The sequence below is a fragment of the Cuculus canorus genome, chromosome Z, assembly GCF_017976375.1.
Source record: "Cuculus canorus isolate bCucCan1 chromosome Z, bCucCan1.pri, whole genome shotgun sequence".
Taxonomy (NCBI): Eukaryota; Metazoa; Chordata; class Aves; order Cuculiformes; family Cuculidae; genus Cuculus; species Cuculus canorus.
Window position 1 is genome coordinate 14729355 of NC_071441.1, and position 14202 is coordinate 14743556.

Consider the following 14202-nt stretch of genomic DNA (forward strand, 5'->3'; position numbering starts at 1 on the left):
CCAATGTACTTGCATCATTTTTATTTCCTGCTATTCTTTTGTATATAACCACAGTACATCAGATGCAGACAAACTATCACTCTTAAAGCCCAGTAGAATCTGAAACCAAACTGTCAGTAACTTCTCTGTGATTTTGAGTGCATTCTCCCCTTAACCAATCTTGTCAGCTGCTGCAGCCAGTAAGTATGTTTTTTCACTTTCCACATATGGACTTCTTAAATGTAAGTGAAGCTATCTGTAAGAAACTAAAACATGCCAGATTGACAAAACCTCCATTCTTTTGATGCCTAGAAAATAGCAATGGCTAAGTATCAGGGTGGCTGATTAACCTGAATATATGTTAGTGTATTATTCAGTAACTACTGATTTACTCTTTTTTTTCCCCAGGATGTTAGATGGGTTAAGAAGAGGTAAACAAGTTAGGGAAAGAATGTTGTTAGCATTTTGTAGCTTGGATTAAGAAATATAGCTACTCTGCTTAAGTGTCTGCCTTTTTCAGTCGGGGTCTAGGTTGTCTTAGCAAAGCTACTGATTTACTGATATGTTTGAGGATTAGAGTCACTGTGCTACATAAGCATCATCTTTAGCATTTAGAATATATGTCACTTGGAAATTGGTACGTTTTAAGTCTGAGTATGTGGGGAGTCTGCCTCAGGGAAACTCTGGTAACAAGAAAATAATCTTACTACTCTAAGTAGAGTTTGGTCAACCTTTTCTACCACATCAAATATTCTCGGTCCTTGACCATCTTGGTGACCCTTAGCTGGACTTTATTGCCCCTATTTTTTGTTTGTTTTTACTGGACAGAGCATTCCAAGTGTGGTCTCAAGTGTGAAACTGAGGTACTTGCTGGCTACACCCTTCCTAATGCAATCGAGGTTGCTGTTGGTCTTCTTTACTGCAAGAATATGTCTGTCTTTTAACTTCTCGTCTTCTTTACAGAGTACCAGTTGAGTCTAATTACGTAGTGGTTTTTAACATGTCAACACTTAATATATGTTTCGATGAGGTTCTTTAGGAAGATCACAAAGACTTAGATGTGTATGTGTTTTGGTGAAGCAAGTTAATGTCAAGAGTGATTACAGGCTATCAGCACAAATAAGGCACAAGAGAATCTTCTTTTCTATGATTTTCATTAGAATAGACAGTATGTAATGTGTTGAAATTTGTACCTTGTAAATTTCACAGAGATAAATTAATAGCTACTCAATTATCAATCCATTAAACAGTTCAGTCCTTGCAAATCCTCTTTGCAATATAAAATAAAGCTTTCAAAGTATCTTGAGACAAACCTACTATAGTTAATGCTGTCAAGCCAGGGACAGTTGTAGATAGTCTTAAGAAGAGAGAGGAGCACTGTCTATTGATGCATAAAGTATACCAGATTATGGCTTAAAAACATACAAGCATCCTGTTAAGTAGAAGTCTTAAGCCACCAACTTGTGGTTGGTTTAGGACCTATCTTATTCAAAATACTAATTTTTAAAAATTCTTCTGTTTTAAGTTCCATACTTTTGAGTTCCAGACTCTGTGAATTATTTGGTCAGCTTGTCATACCAGAAAGTTTTCTTCATTTCCTTGATATAGTTCAGAAAGTGCTTTTCAGTAATGGTAATTCAGAGGATACATCTACATGATACAGCCCAGACAGAGCTGACCAAGCTATTCAAGCGTTCAGGGCTAACTGAATCTCCAAAGCTGAGTTAGTTACTCTGGTGCGAAGGAGGAGTTCATGTGCCTTTGCCCAGGGCATTGCAGATTTCAAGTCTTAATATGATGACTAAAGAAGCTTTGCATTGAAATTATTTCAACTCGCAAAATTTTGGCTCATTCTGTACTCATCCAGTATAATTTCTGCCTTATTTCTGGTGCTTTTTATTCTTTTCTGCCAGTGCTTCTGAACAGAATGCCCTTCTGCCCTTTGGAATAATTTTTAATTTTAAGTATTACATAAATGTAACCTTCTTTTTTCCCACCTATGCTCTTTCAGCAGAAACATAACCAATGGTAAGTTAGGATACAAGGGTAGTTACGAAAATATAAGGATAAGGAAGGCTTGTTTGACTAAACAGTTACCGGGTGCAGAATGATGGAAGATGTAGATGCCTATGATGAAGTTCCATCTGGACTTAACTGACGATGTGTGCTTTCCCTTTCCGCACTCTCTGCCTGTTGACATCTTAAGTCCATTTTAGTTGTATTACAGTTCCGTATTATTTTGCATTCCCGGTGCTTTCCTCTCCATTTTGCAGTGAGTTTCCACCATGCCAAGCAGATTTACAGGTGCAGACGTAGTGTAAATTGTTGCAAATATTATTACTGTGGACTGCTGTAATGGCACTATTCTGAGAGACACCATCCAAATCTCCAGACTTGAGGCAAGCATTTATTGATGCTTGACTACTAGCCAGTTAGTCTATTAATAGCTTAGAATCAAGCATTAATCAAATATATTAGTTAAGCCGTAGGTTTACACTACTGTAAATCTGATGGTTATTGCTGGCTTTGGTGGCTCTTATTCTCTGAGGTCAAGATGACCAGGCTTGTGAGTGGTGTGACACTGTAAGCTGGAATGAAATTAGGCATTTTGTCGTCTTTCCTAGGATCCAGTAGGTGTCACTAACATTTTAACAGTTCTCTGTGGGCCAAGACCAGTATGGTCCAAAGGCAGACTCATGGGTGTTGGTCTGTTCTGGTTTCTTCAGAGGGATGATTCCTATTTGCAGACTACTTTCCAGTCTTCTGTTGCCTTCAAATAGTTGCAGACTATACCAAGTAAGCAAAAATGACGAAGTACTGTACTTTGTATTCCAATTCAAACAATCTTTTTAGGTGTCTGGGTGTAAGGCAAACAAGAATTTATCATTTTTCTGCTTTAAAGAAAGCAGTCTTACATCTGTGACTAAGAATAAAAGGATATGTTTCACAAATAGGCCTTCACACTACAGGGAAGAAAAGCTCTAGAGAAAGATATATCCAATCCCTCCATCTTTAGCATGGTAAAGTAATCACTAATTAATCTGCTGACCTCCATGACATTCATCCTTCTCTTGCAAAATGACATTGCAGACTGAGGAAGATAAGAATGGGAGAAACTGTTGAAATTTTATCCTGTCCATTCATTGTTTAAGCAGATTACATATAGTTATCCCTGCAGTAAGCCTAGAGATATCCCACTTGTAAGCCTATTTGCGTGTTTACCAGTTCAGTAGGGAAGGGATTTGCTTTAGCTTGCTTATTTGTTTTAAGACAGTATTTTTATTTACTGATGTCAGTGTTATTGCATTCTTGTTGAAGTCTTCCTTTTGACAACTCTAATTTCTGTATTCATTAACTGAATAGATTTTGCATAATTCTTTATCTTTTTTATGATGTCTTTTCCTGACCCTAACCCTGATACATTTAGAACACTCTTCTCTAAATAACTTCCAGTCACTGGTATTTTCAATTAAGATTCTGAAATCTCAGAGCAGGATTCTGTATCTTGGTGAGTCAGGAAAAGAGTGTCATGTAGAAGAAGTAGGATCAGTGGATAGTAAGTGGCTAAAAGCTAGTGTAATGCTGTTACAAGATGTGATACCTTTTTTCTTTAAACATTAACATAACATAGCATATTAGTAAAATTTTCTAGCATAGACTTTGTTTCGTTGATTGCTACTGACTACTGAAACTGTTCTTTTTTTAAAGAATTTGAAATTTCCTTTGTACTGTAATGCAGTTCTTCCAGTAAAGATGGCAAAAATGGAATATAGAATTTCACCTACTTTGAAGGTGTTGCATTCATAGGGTGCCATAACATAGTTATCTAGTTACTGTAGTACATAACATTAGGTATTTCAATTAAGTGTCCTATGTGTTAGGTAGGATTCTAATACGAGTTACCAAGAGTTACCACTGAAGAGTTCCTTCCAGTATGTATCTCTCAGTACTTAACCCCTTCTGTTATTTTGCTGTTGTAGGGGTTTGCTGCTGGAAACTATACGTGAATCCAGAGAATTAGCTTGCATACTTCGTTCTGTGCCATTCAGTTAACTATTTTTCCTCCCATAAGTCTCTAAAAAGCTGCAAAAAAGAGTTATGAAATTCATGTTGCTAATTGAAATATTTCTAACGTGTCCTTATGTCAGCAGAGTCCAGCTGCCTACTTAGGTATCCCTAAAAATCTTGGGAGAGTACAATCAAATAGTGTTTAGTAAGAAACTGTTTTTCTAATACGAAAATACTTTAGTATCTAAAATTTATTGATAATATTCTTTTTTTTTTTTTTACCAGTGAATAGCATGTATACATTGTCTTCTGCTTTACTGCTAAAACAAATGTGGTTCCTTTGAATTCATAAAATCACTTGTTTGAAGGCATTTATTCATCAAATTTTTGTTTATACAAAAATTGAAAAGGAATGCTTATCTAAAACTCTAGTGTATTATTGATTCCATTTATACTATTGTCCAGGAACGAACCAAGCATTCTGTATTACTTGTTGAAACTTGATGTTCAGAGAAATTTTCTTTTATTATGAAACACATTATGTTGCTGGGAATTCTTAATGAGAATATTGGTAATGCATCGTTATGAACAGATTAGATTTTAAGATTGGCCTTTTATTCTGACCATTAAAAGCCTGCCATTGCTGCATGTGATTAAGAGATCTAGTTCACTTTACCTTCTGTGATGTTTTATTTAGCCATATAGAGGAGAAAAAAGAAATTTCATACTGCACTTGAAAGTAAATTACAGGCTTTCATTTTCTTCACTGAATTAAAGCCCACTACATTATTTGATCTAGACAATAAAGCATATGTAGCTGAACAAAACTTTGCAAACTGTGGTAGCTTAAATAAAGTAAATTAGTTTGGGGTGAAGTAGCCTAGGAACAAAATAAACAGTAGTCATGAATATGACACATTTTAACAGTCTCATTTAGTAAGAAATATATCAAGTTAAACTCTCTAACCATTCAGTCTTGATATGTCTAGTCTAGAAAACAGAAGGATTCTAACAGAGAATTTGAGTGTATTAAAAAATCTTTAGGGGACTTAACATGAAATTGCACAGAATGTACAGGAAAGGAGCAATTTTCAGCACAGTGGCTTCACCTGAGTTCTTATTAAACTGAAAAAATACTAATCTTGTCACATTCAGCAGCTGGGCTTGGGCAATATCTTTTTCCCACTTGTAGGGGTTAATTAACCTTCTCTCAGAGTGTGGCCGTTTAGCTTACATTGACGTGATGCAACAAGCACTGGCTACACAAAGCAAAACCATTAACAAGCCAGTGTATCTGGCTTAATTAGCCAGAATAAAAAGGATCATTGTCAAACATTCATCTGTGGCTTGTGACACACCTGACACTCCCATTAGGCAAGGATGACGTCTTTTCTTCAGCAATGTCCAGTTCCCTTTGCTTACATGCAGTATCAGTATCACTTAGATTATAAAAATATGTTCATATGACTGCTCAATATTGATGCAATGTAAAAGAATTATGACAGCCTTACTAATGTGATGCTAGAAAAACTTCCAGTGAATAGGAGGATGATAAAGGCTGCCTGCCAAACATATTGTATGGCATGTACCAGGAAAAATCTGTACTGTGTAGTGAGCTATAGTAAATAATTGCGTTTAGGATGGAAACTTAGAACAGAATAATGGAAGCAAGCTAAACACTTTTGCATAAAATAATATATATTGAGTCATCAGGTTTATTTCTTCTTAGGCAAAACAGATGGTAAAGTTGTCTTCCACATCCATGCTTTAGCTGTCCTAGTTTACCTACTGGTAAGTCAGTCTACAGAGCAACTAGTTAACCTGCCTGCCAGATTATTAATGAAAGCATATTGCAGTTCTGAGGTGGAGCAGCTCATCAGATTGTATGCTTGAATACAGGGCTGTCACCAAATTGACAGTGTTAAGATAAAATGGAGTCAATCACCAGAACACTTCCATCAAAAATATATGAGCAGTCTTCAAATTACACAGCTTCCCTTTTCTGTGCATGGGATGACATAGCCTGAAGTTTCATTGGTCAGCATAGCAGTGCCAGCTATATGGTGGGAAGTCCTAGGCTGGGCTATGAGGTCCTCTGAGGTCTTCCTAGTTCTTTCTGGGGGTTCTTTGCTACCCAACTCTGGATTCTCTCTCATATGTTCCATTATGTCTCTGGAAATCATCACTTCCAGGACTGGGCAGAGTATACCCATTCTTGACTAACCCCACTAAGCTTCATTCAGTGCCTAACAGCAGACTGTCAGCTGTCACTAGCGCTTGCAGTCTGCCTGTTTCAAAGCTTCTCTACAGTGACTGACAGCTGGTTTTCAACCACAGTATCCTCTGTTCTTATAATGAAGCTGCTCCCTTTTCCTGAAGGATGCATGCTAATGTCAGCCAGGCACAATCCATGACAACTGCTGCAAAGAAATGAGCTGCAAATGCTCCTCACTTAGATGAGAGTACCTGGCTCTGGTTTCTTGAGCATTTTGAATTGCACCTGTAATGAAGAAGTACTGCCTGGGATGTGACGTGACAGCTAATAGATATATGGCAATACAGAACTCTCTTTGACCACTCAAAACTGTATTTGACGGTAGGTAGTGGCATTCCTCCTGCCTTCCAGTGATTGATGTGCATGTACCTTGTAACCACAAACCAAATATATAGTAAAGTAAAGCTAAGAACTGGTATAAAGTAATGTCTTTTAATTATTTTCGGCTGTTCACTTTTGCTTTCCGTTGGAGCTGCAGTATCTTAAATGATAATTTATTGGAATTGTTGGCTTAAATTGACCCATTTAATTGTTCTTAGAAGCTGACTGGAAGTGCTTTAATAGCAGAGAGGTGGTTTAGGAAGTTACTTGGTGTTCAGGCTTTGATTTCCACTGTTTCCAGCTTGGCAATATTTTTGCCTTACTTTCCTGATTTCTTATACCTGGAGACTGAGAGCTCTTGCACATTATGGAAAGCGTCCTTAAAGATCTGCCAGCTCTGTTCTACTCCCTTGTCCCAGAGAGCAGTTTCCCAAGGGTCCTATTGACTAAGTCCTTGAACAGCTGGAATTTTGTGTTCCTAAAATTCAAGGTCCTGACTTTATTCTTTGCCTGATCCATATCCCGCAGGACTGTGAACTCCAGCAGTCCATGATCACTGCAGCCCAGGCTGCCTCCAAACTTGATGTCACCATTGATGTCACTTGTGTTGGTGACCATATAAGGTCCAGTATTGCATCCCTTCTGGAAGGGCTGTCTGTTACCTGGCTTAAATAGTTTCCTTCAGTGCACTCCAGGAGTCTCCTGAGTTGCCTACTGCTTCCTGTGCTACTTTTCAGCAGTCAGGGTGGGTATTTCCCCTAACAGGATGAGAGACTGCAAGCATCGTGCCTTCTGTAGCTGGAGTAGGAACGATTTGTCAATAGACTCCCCTTGATTAGGCACCCTGTAGTAAGCACTGACCACAAGGTTCCCTTTGTTACCTCCATCTCTGATTTTTACTCATAAGCTTTCAACCTGCTTGTGGCTTTTTTTCAGACAGTTCTTAACACTGTATCGATTTCTTAACACTGAGAACAATACCTCTGCCCCTCCTTTCTTTCCTGTCCCCTCTGAACAGCCTGTAATCCAGTCATGGGATTTGCCCCACCAAGTTTCAGAAATGGCAATTAGGTTGTAGATTTCTAGCAGCATAGTGGTTTTCTCCTTCATATTTATCCTATGGACATACATTTTCATTGTTGGGATTTTTTTAACATTTCTGTAGTAATCTGTGTAGTTCTAGTCCTTTTTTCATTTTGTATCCTGATTTTTGTCAGGCATGCTGGAAAGAGGTGGAGGGTTCAACCGTCATAGCTCTGAGATTCTATTGATGAGTCACAAGTAGGTTTTATCAAAAATTTCTCAGTCTTTCTGAATATTTCAGAAGCAGTTAAATATGTCAGGTGCCATAGGCATAGTTCCTTGAAGTTTAAACACATGGTGGTCTTAGTTGGCAAGGTCCTGCCCCTACCCCATACCCGCATCCTAAATTTATGTAGCCATTTCCTGTTGTACACTGACTACATTTGAATGCAAAGTGAATCAGATGTTGTTGGAGGGAAGGACTACAGAAACACAGCTTTAAATCAGCTTAAACTGCTGTAGAACCCAACCTTGAAAGGAAGGTCTGTGGTTGCAGCTGCTTCAGTGGTAAAGCAATTTTCTGAGAGGCTCTGAGGTTCTTTTGGTACAGTAATTAATTATTCCTACTATATATTGGTATGCCCCTGAATCAACCCATTTTTATTATGGTTTTGTCTCAAAATATTGTTGGAGTTTTTTGGGGGGTGGGGGCAAGTGGAGTGTTATTTGTTTGTTGGTGTTGGGGATAAAAGTCTGGTTTCTTCCTTGTCAGCAGTCTGTTCAGTTAAACTGAAAAATCACTGTAATAGAGCATGCTAAGTTTCGGTAGATTCTTTTTCGCATAAACTCTTCTATTATCTGTGATAATGCTACTGACTTTTAGAGACGTTGGTGCTCTGGTTGCTGAAATACTTCATAGTTAGTATAGATTAATAGAGATTAAGGGCAGTTAAATTTTCAGATCACAGAACATTTGGTAAACTGGCTAGTAAGTTGTTTGCTGTAGTTCTTCACAGAAGCATGCAGTCTTCTGTTTTGAAGGTACCACATGAAGAAGAACTTGCCTCGTCTCATTATTTTTATTGGTTAATTAACTACTTAAAATAATATTATTTTTTTAAGAAAGGAAGTCTAATTCCTGATTTTGTATTAATTTTTGTTTGTCACTCAATCAGTTGTACTGCCATTTCTGCTCTGCAAAATTGAGAAATCCTGTAGTTCCCCATATATATTTCCTATGAAGACCTAATTTAAGCTTGATTGTCTTTCTGGTGGTTTTCTTGTAAGACATTTTCCTTGATTCTTGCAGTATTTCTATATTCTGCTCAAATTTCTGTTATGCCCTTAAAATGCCAGGGCCACGATTTTAGGCACTTTTCTACCATGTATGGTTTTGGTGTCTAAAAGTTTTTTCTCAGATTTTAACTACAATGGTTGCATCTATACTTTCTGTGGAAGAAGGCTATTTGAGTCGCCTTTTCACTGTGACTCATTGAATGCTTTTCAGAGACTGCTTTTCAGATTACAGTTGTTCATTCTGTGCTCTGCTAGAATTTGAACGTATAGAATTTTTAGTGTAATTCAATAAGCCAGAAAAAAAGCCCTAAGTAGTTCTGAATGATGACCAGTTATTTACAAGCTGAGAGTTACAAGCTCGGTTTTCTGAGTACCCCTAAAATGACGCAACTCAGAGAAGTGACATATGTTTCTGCACATGTAAATAAAAGATACTTTGAATATAAGATAAAAATAAGATAAAACCCTGTCTGTACTAACTTATATGCTAGGAAGGGGGAAAAACTTCTGGCTAATAGCAAGATTATTAGCTAATTTTAAGATCCAAATAGAGGTAAGTGACAAATTAGTATGGTAATGTAAGTGACAAAATGAAAAAAATAATGTGCTAACCTTTTAATTTTACTTCTTAATTTTATTCAGAGATCACAATGCAGACATCAGAGACTGGGTCGGATACAGGTTCAACTGTGACTTTACAGACGTCTGTGGCTGGCCAGGCAGCAGTACCCACACAGGTAGTACAGCAAGTGCCAGTTCAGCAACAGGTAGGTGGCTGTTAGCTTTGAGAAGATTGGAAAAAAAAAAAATCAGTAAGGATTGTTATTCACAGTGCAGTGAAGACCTTAATTTTGTGCAAGACTGCTAAATGAACTTTCTTGCCTTGCTTTTATCAGTTTTATTTTGCTGGAATTAAAATAGCCAGAGAAAGGCAAACTGTTTGCAGGATCTGTTCTTTAATTACTACAGCATCTGACAAGCACCAGTGGTGCACATCCATGATTCTAACTGTAGGCTATTATAGAATTCATCTAATAACTCATAGAAATTTACTGATTATGCTGAATATTTACAGGGGTTTTTTTCCTCTAAATCATGAATAGTGGATATGTTTCTGATATTATTTGCTATCTTATTTGTCCTTTCATTTGGACGTCCAAGTAAGTGCAGTACAAATGTAAAGATAAAAAGCACTGTCCTTTGCATCTCTAGGCTTGACTGCCTGCAGATCTTGGCACAATGTTATGAAGGTATTTGTGGTATACTTTATAGTACTATGGTTCTAATCACTGGAATGATTGAACTGCAAGGACAGGATCCTCTGTGCATTTCTGGTCTGTTTTTGTCACAAGCAAATGAAGAATGAGAAGGGCTTCACTGTTTTTGCTTGTGCAAAATTTCTGCCTTTCTGAAAACCTGAAGTATAGAATTGGCTCCTTAAGTAATGCATTGAACTTTGTCACCAATTATCTGTATCTTTTCTAAAATTATTCCAGTTGTCCTTTATTAATGTGATACTCGTGTCAAAGCACAAAAGCCTAGGAGTAGCTTGGTTTTTTTCGTGCTTAATTATAACTTAATGAGAACAGGAAAACAATATTATTTATTGCACTGTCTGAGTATGTAGAACTGTCCTTGATCAACATTACATACATACCCATTAGTACTACTGCTTCTGAGTGTTCCCTTTCACTGAATGCTCCATCATTATTTTGGACTATTTTTCCCTGTGGGTATATTGGATTATATTTTTCCACTTGACTCTTAGCAGTGACTGTAGGAATCAGCATAAAGTTTCAGAAAGGAAAGCTAGGGAGGAGGAGGAATTTTTCACTAATGTATCATTGGTTTTTCAAGAAGCACTCTCCAGCACATTGTAGGAAGCTTCTAAGGATTCAAAATCAAGCTCACTTTTTAGTTAATGCCATACAAAGTGGAAGGATTTGAAAAATAAAACTAAAAATAGTCATATAATCTATTTTGTAGAATTATATCCATGTATCAGAAGGTGAGCAAAGCATTCCTGCATATTCAATGTATGTGATGAACATCGTGTTCACTAAGTGTTGTATGATTAACTGGCAATGCAGACTTCTGCTAATCAAAATTGTTCTTAATGCAAAATCATGCTTAGCATATGAAAAACATAATCATGAATTGACATCAGCCATAATACAAATACGAATGTACTTAAAATATTACAGCATGTGCTATTTATATGTTGCTTGCCAGAAGTAATCCAGACGAATGAAAGTACAAAAATTATTTTTATGTCTGAGAACAGAAAATTATGCACATCCAAGCTGTTTGCATACGCACTGTAGATAATTATATGTTGTTTTTTAACGGAGTTTAAAAATCCTTATATTTTTTCCTGATTGTTCTCTGTGCTTATTAGTACTTTGAACATATGTACTTTTTATTGGCAATCAAAATTATCTTTTGGATTTTGTTTTAGTGTTTCAGTGTACTTTATTTATTCATTTCTAGTTAGTTCTGTCTTCAAAGGTATATATGCTTCATGAGCGTGCATCTTCAATGTTAGGGCTCCATATACCAGACTTACAGCACAAATATTGTGTAACAGCAGTAACTTTGCTACTACTATGGAGTTCCTTTAGTAATTATGAGAACAGAGATATCCCATATTGTTTAAAAATTTGAAGCATTGATTCTTCTTTACAATGTCTCAGATTTCTGGTGGTCTTGTTTTCAGGTACAACAAGTGCAGACTGTGCAACAGGTACAGCATGTCTACCCAGCACAAGTTCAGTATGTGGAGGGAAGTGACACAGTCTACACTAATGGAGCTATGTAAGTTGCCAGATGATAGGAATTATAATGTTTATCAAAATGCGAAATTATATTTTTTCAGTTAGATTCTACCAACTAGTGTATTTTAAGATGAAAAGAAAAATGATTCAATCAAAGCTTTGTTATTAAAATAGGTTTTTTGGCTGAAAAGCTCAATTCACACTGTTTTTAGCAAGGAAGAATTTTTGTGTAAAAAGAACTCTTGTAATTGTTTTAGTTGGACTTACATGAAATTATGTACACAGCGTAGCATTATTTCAAAAAGTAATTTCTGCTTATGGGTATATTCTCTCCATAGGATGTACTGTGTAACTTCTATGCTCAGAACAGAAGTCAGAGCCTTCAGTCTTGCTGGCTGCAATCCTAGTGACAAATGCATAGAAAGGTCCAGCAACTGCAGTTATTGTTTAAAGGAAGTAATAATGTAATTTCATTCCTGTGTTTAGTAAATTAAGTATTTTTTTCCAAATGAATGAGGAAAGGCAGAGGAAGGAGAATAACACTGTCTTCTTTTGCTGCCTCTTTACGCTCTTTCCTGCACGTATTGTGCATTTCCTGCTTCTCTGAGTATGCTTTGCCATCATCAAGTTCATTTCTTCCGTACATAAGCTGAGAAATGTGGAAGGAATAATAGAGGTTTGGTGGGATCTCTGGAGGTTACCTAGTCTAATCCCTGACCTGGAGCAGCAGCAGCCTTGAAGTTAGCTCACACGTCAAAGTAGGATCGTGCTGCTTGGGAAAGAGCTTCTCTATCTCTTGTTTTCATTTACCAGCCTTTTACCTTTTTTGCCATGTTACTGGCTTTAGGAAGCAATGATTTAGAAAGCTTCTTTATTGTCTGCATCTACTTACTTATTGATGGTAGTCCAAAAGTGAATCAGAAGAGCAATATTATTTGGATCAAGACTTCTGATGTTAACATTGATAGCATTCTTTGGTCATGTCTACTATCATATTTTGCTTAATTCATTTTCACGTACTATTTTGTCTGAAAGAAAACTGTGGCCTGCACTCTGCCGCCACATGGCTCAAAAAGAATGTGTTAGGGCTTCAGTTAAAGCATACCACTTGGCTGCTTTTGATTCCAGTTCTTACTGGCATTTTAGTATGTCCCAAACAGCAGCACTCAGTGGTGGTTTAGCTTCATTGCAGCCGTGGTAGTCACTGTTAGCCTCCAAAAGCTGTCATTCTTAAACAGGCTATTATTCAAGTTTCTTTTTTCATTTATCACTTGTGCTAGTTGCTGGCACATTCACTTTTGGCAGTGTTTGAAACGTGTACTACATGACTACTTACATTCTTTACTGTTACTTACTTACTTAAATTATTTACTTAAGTTACTACTTAACGGGGAAAAAAAGAACCATATATTACTAATGGCTTAGATGAACCATCAGGCTTCCATAATTTTATTGTGTTTCTCTATCTGAAACCCTTTGTCAGTTTTTGGTAAATCAATTAATGGTATATAAAAGACTTCCTTAATAGAATAAGATAGCTCTCTTTAGCAAGTAGGCATAATCCTGATTGGTTTTCCCTCCTATAGAAGACCAATTTACCCATGATGTTGTGAAGAACAAAATTGTGAACAGCCAATTTGTTGCTCAGTGCTTTTAGGAGTATTAACAATTCTAAAGATTTTGATTTCATCCTTGGAGAATGAGACCAGTCTGTGTTTCTACTCAGAAATTTTGAAGGCTATATATTGTGAAACACATTTTCACATATACTTTTATACTGCAGATTAAGATTGAAAGAATGCTATATATGTGGACTAAAGTTATTGAATAAATGTATTACTATAGCGCCATTTATTTGATAGGTGAAGGAAAACAGGTCTCTAGATTGCTGACAGCTAGCTTCCTTCAGACATTAAAGAATTATTTTTCTATTCTCTTATTTTCTGTTATTTTTCTATTATCATCAGTGATATAGACAATGAGATTGAGTGCACCCTCAGCATGTTTGCAGATGACACCAAGCTGAATGGTGCAGTTGTCACACCAGAAGGACATGATGTAATCCAGAGGGACCTGGACAAACTGGAGAACGGGGCCTATGAGAACCTCATGAGGTTCAACAAGGCCACGTGGAAGGTCCTACGCCTGGGTCAGGACAATCTGCAGTTTCAATAAAGGCTGGGGGATGATTGGATTGAGAGCATCCCTGCAGAAAAGGACTAGTGAGTGCTGGTTGATGAGAAGCTTGACATGAGCCAGCAATGTGTGCTCACAGCCCAGGTGGCCAACCGTATCCTGGGCTGCATCAAAAGAAGCATAGCCAGCAGGGCAAGGGAGGTGATTCTGCCCCTCTGTTCCTCTCATGTGAGACATCACCTGGAGTACTGTATCCAGTTCTGGAATGCTCAACGTAAGAAGGATATGGAGCTGTTGGAATGGGTCCAGAGGAGGGCTACAGATGATCAGAGGACTGGAGCACCTCTCATATGAGGACAGGCTGAGAGAGTTGGGATTGTTCAGTCTGGA

General features: G+C 37.2%; 1 protein-coding gene and 1 long non-coding RNA gene across 3 annotated transcripts in view; one reads left to right on the forward strand and one right to left on the reverse strand.

Annotated features, from left to right (window-relative positions):
* RFX3 (regulatory factor X3) overlaps nt 1-14202 on the forward strand; it is a 101471-nt gene that overhangs the window by 37734 nt on the left and 49535 nt on the right. For both annotated transcript variants that reach the window (XM_054053454.1, XM_054053453.1), the window contains exons 2-3: nt 9545-9669; nt 11619-11716. In XM_054053454.1, coding sequence (XP_053909429.1) covers nt 9553-9669; nt 11619-11716 — 215 coding nt within the window. In that variant the 5' untranslated portion in view covers nt 9545-9552. The remainder of the gene's footprint in view (nt 1-9544; nt 9670-11618; nt 11717-14202) is intronic.
* Nucleotides 9573-14202, reverse strand: part of LOC128850329 (uncharacterized) — a 60783-nt gene continuing 56153 nt past the window's right edge. The window contains exon 6 of the long non-coding RNA XR_008447638.1: nt 9573-9684. This is a non-coding gene — a long non-coding RNA (uncharacterized LOC128850329). The remainder of the gene's footprint in view (nt 9685-14202) is intronic.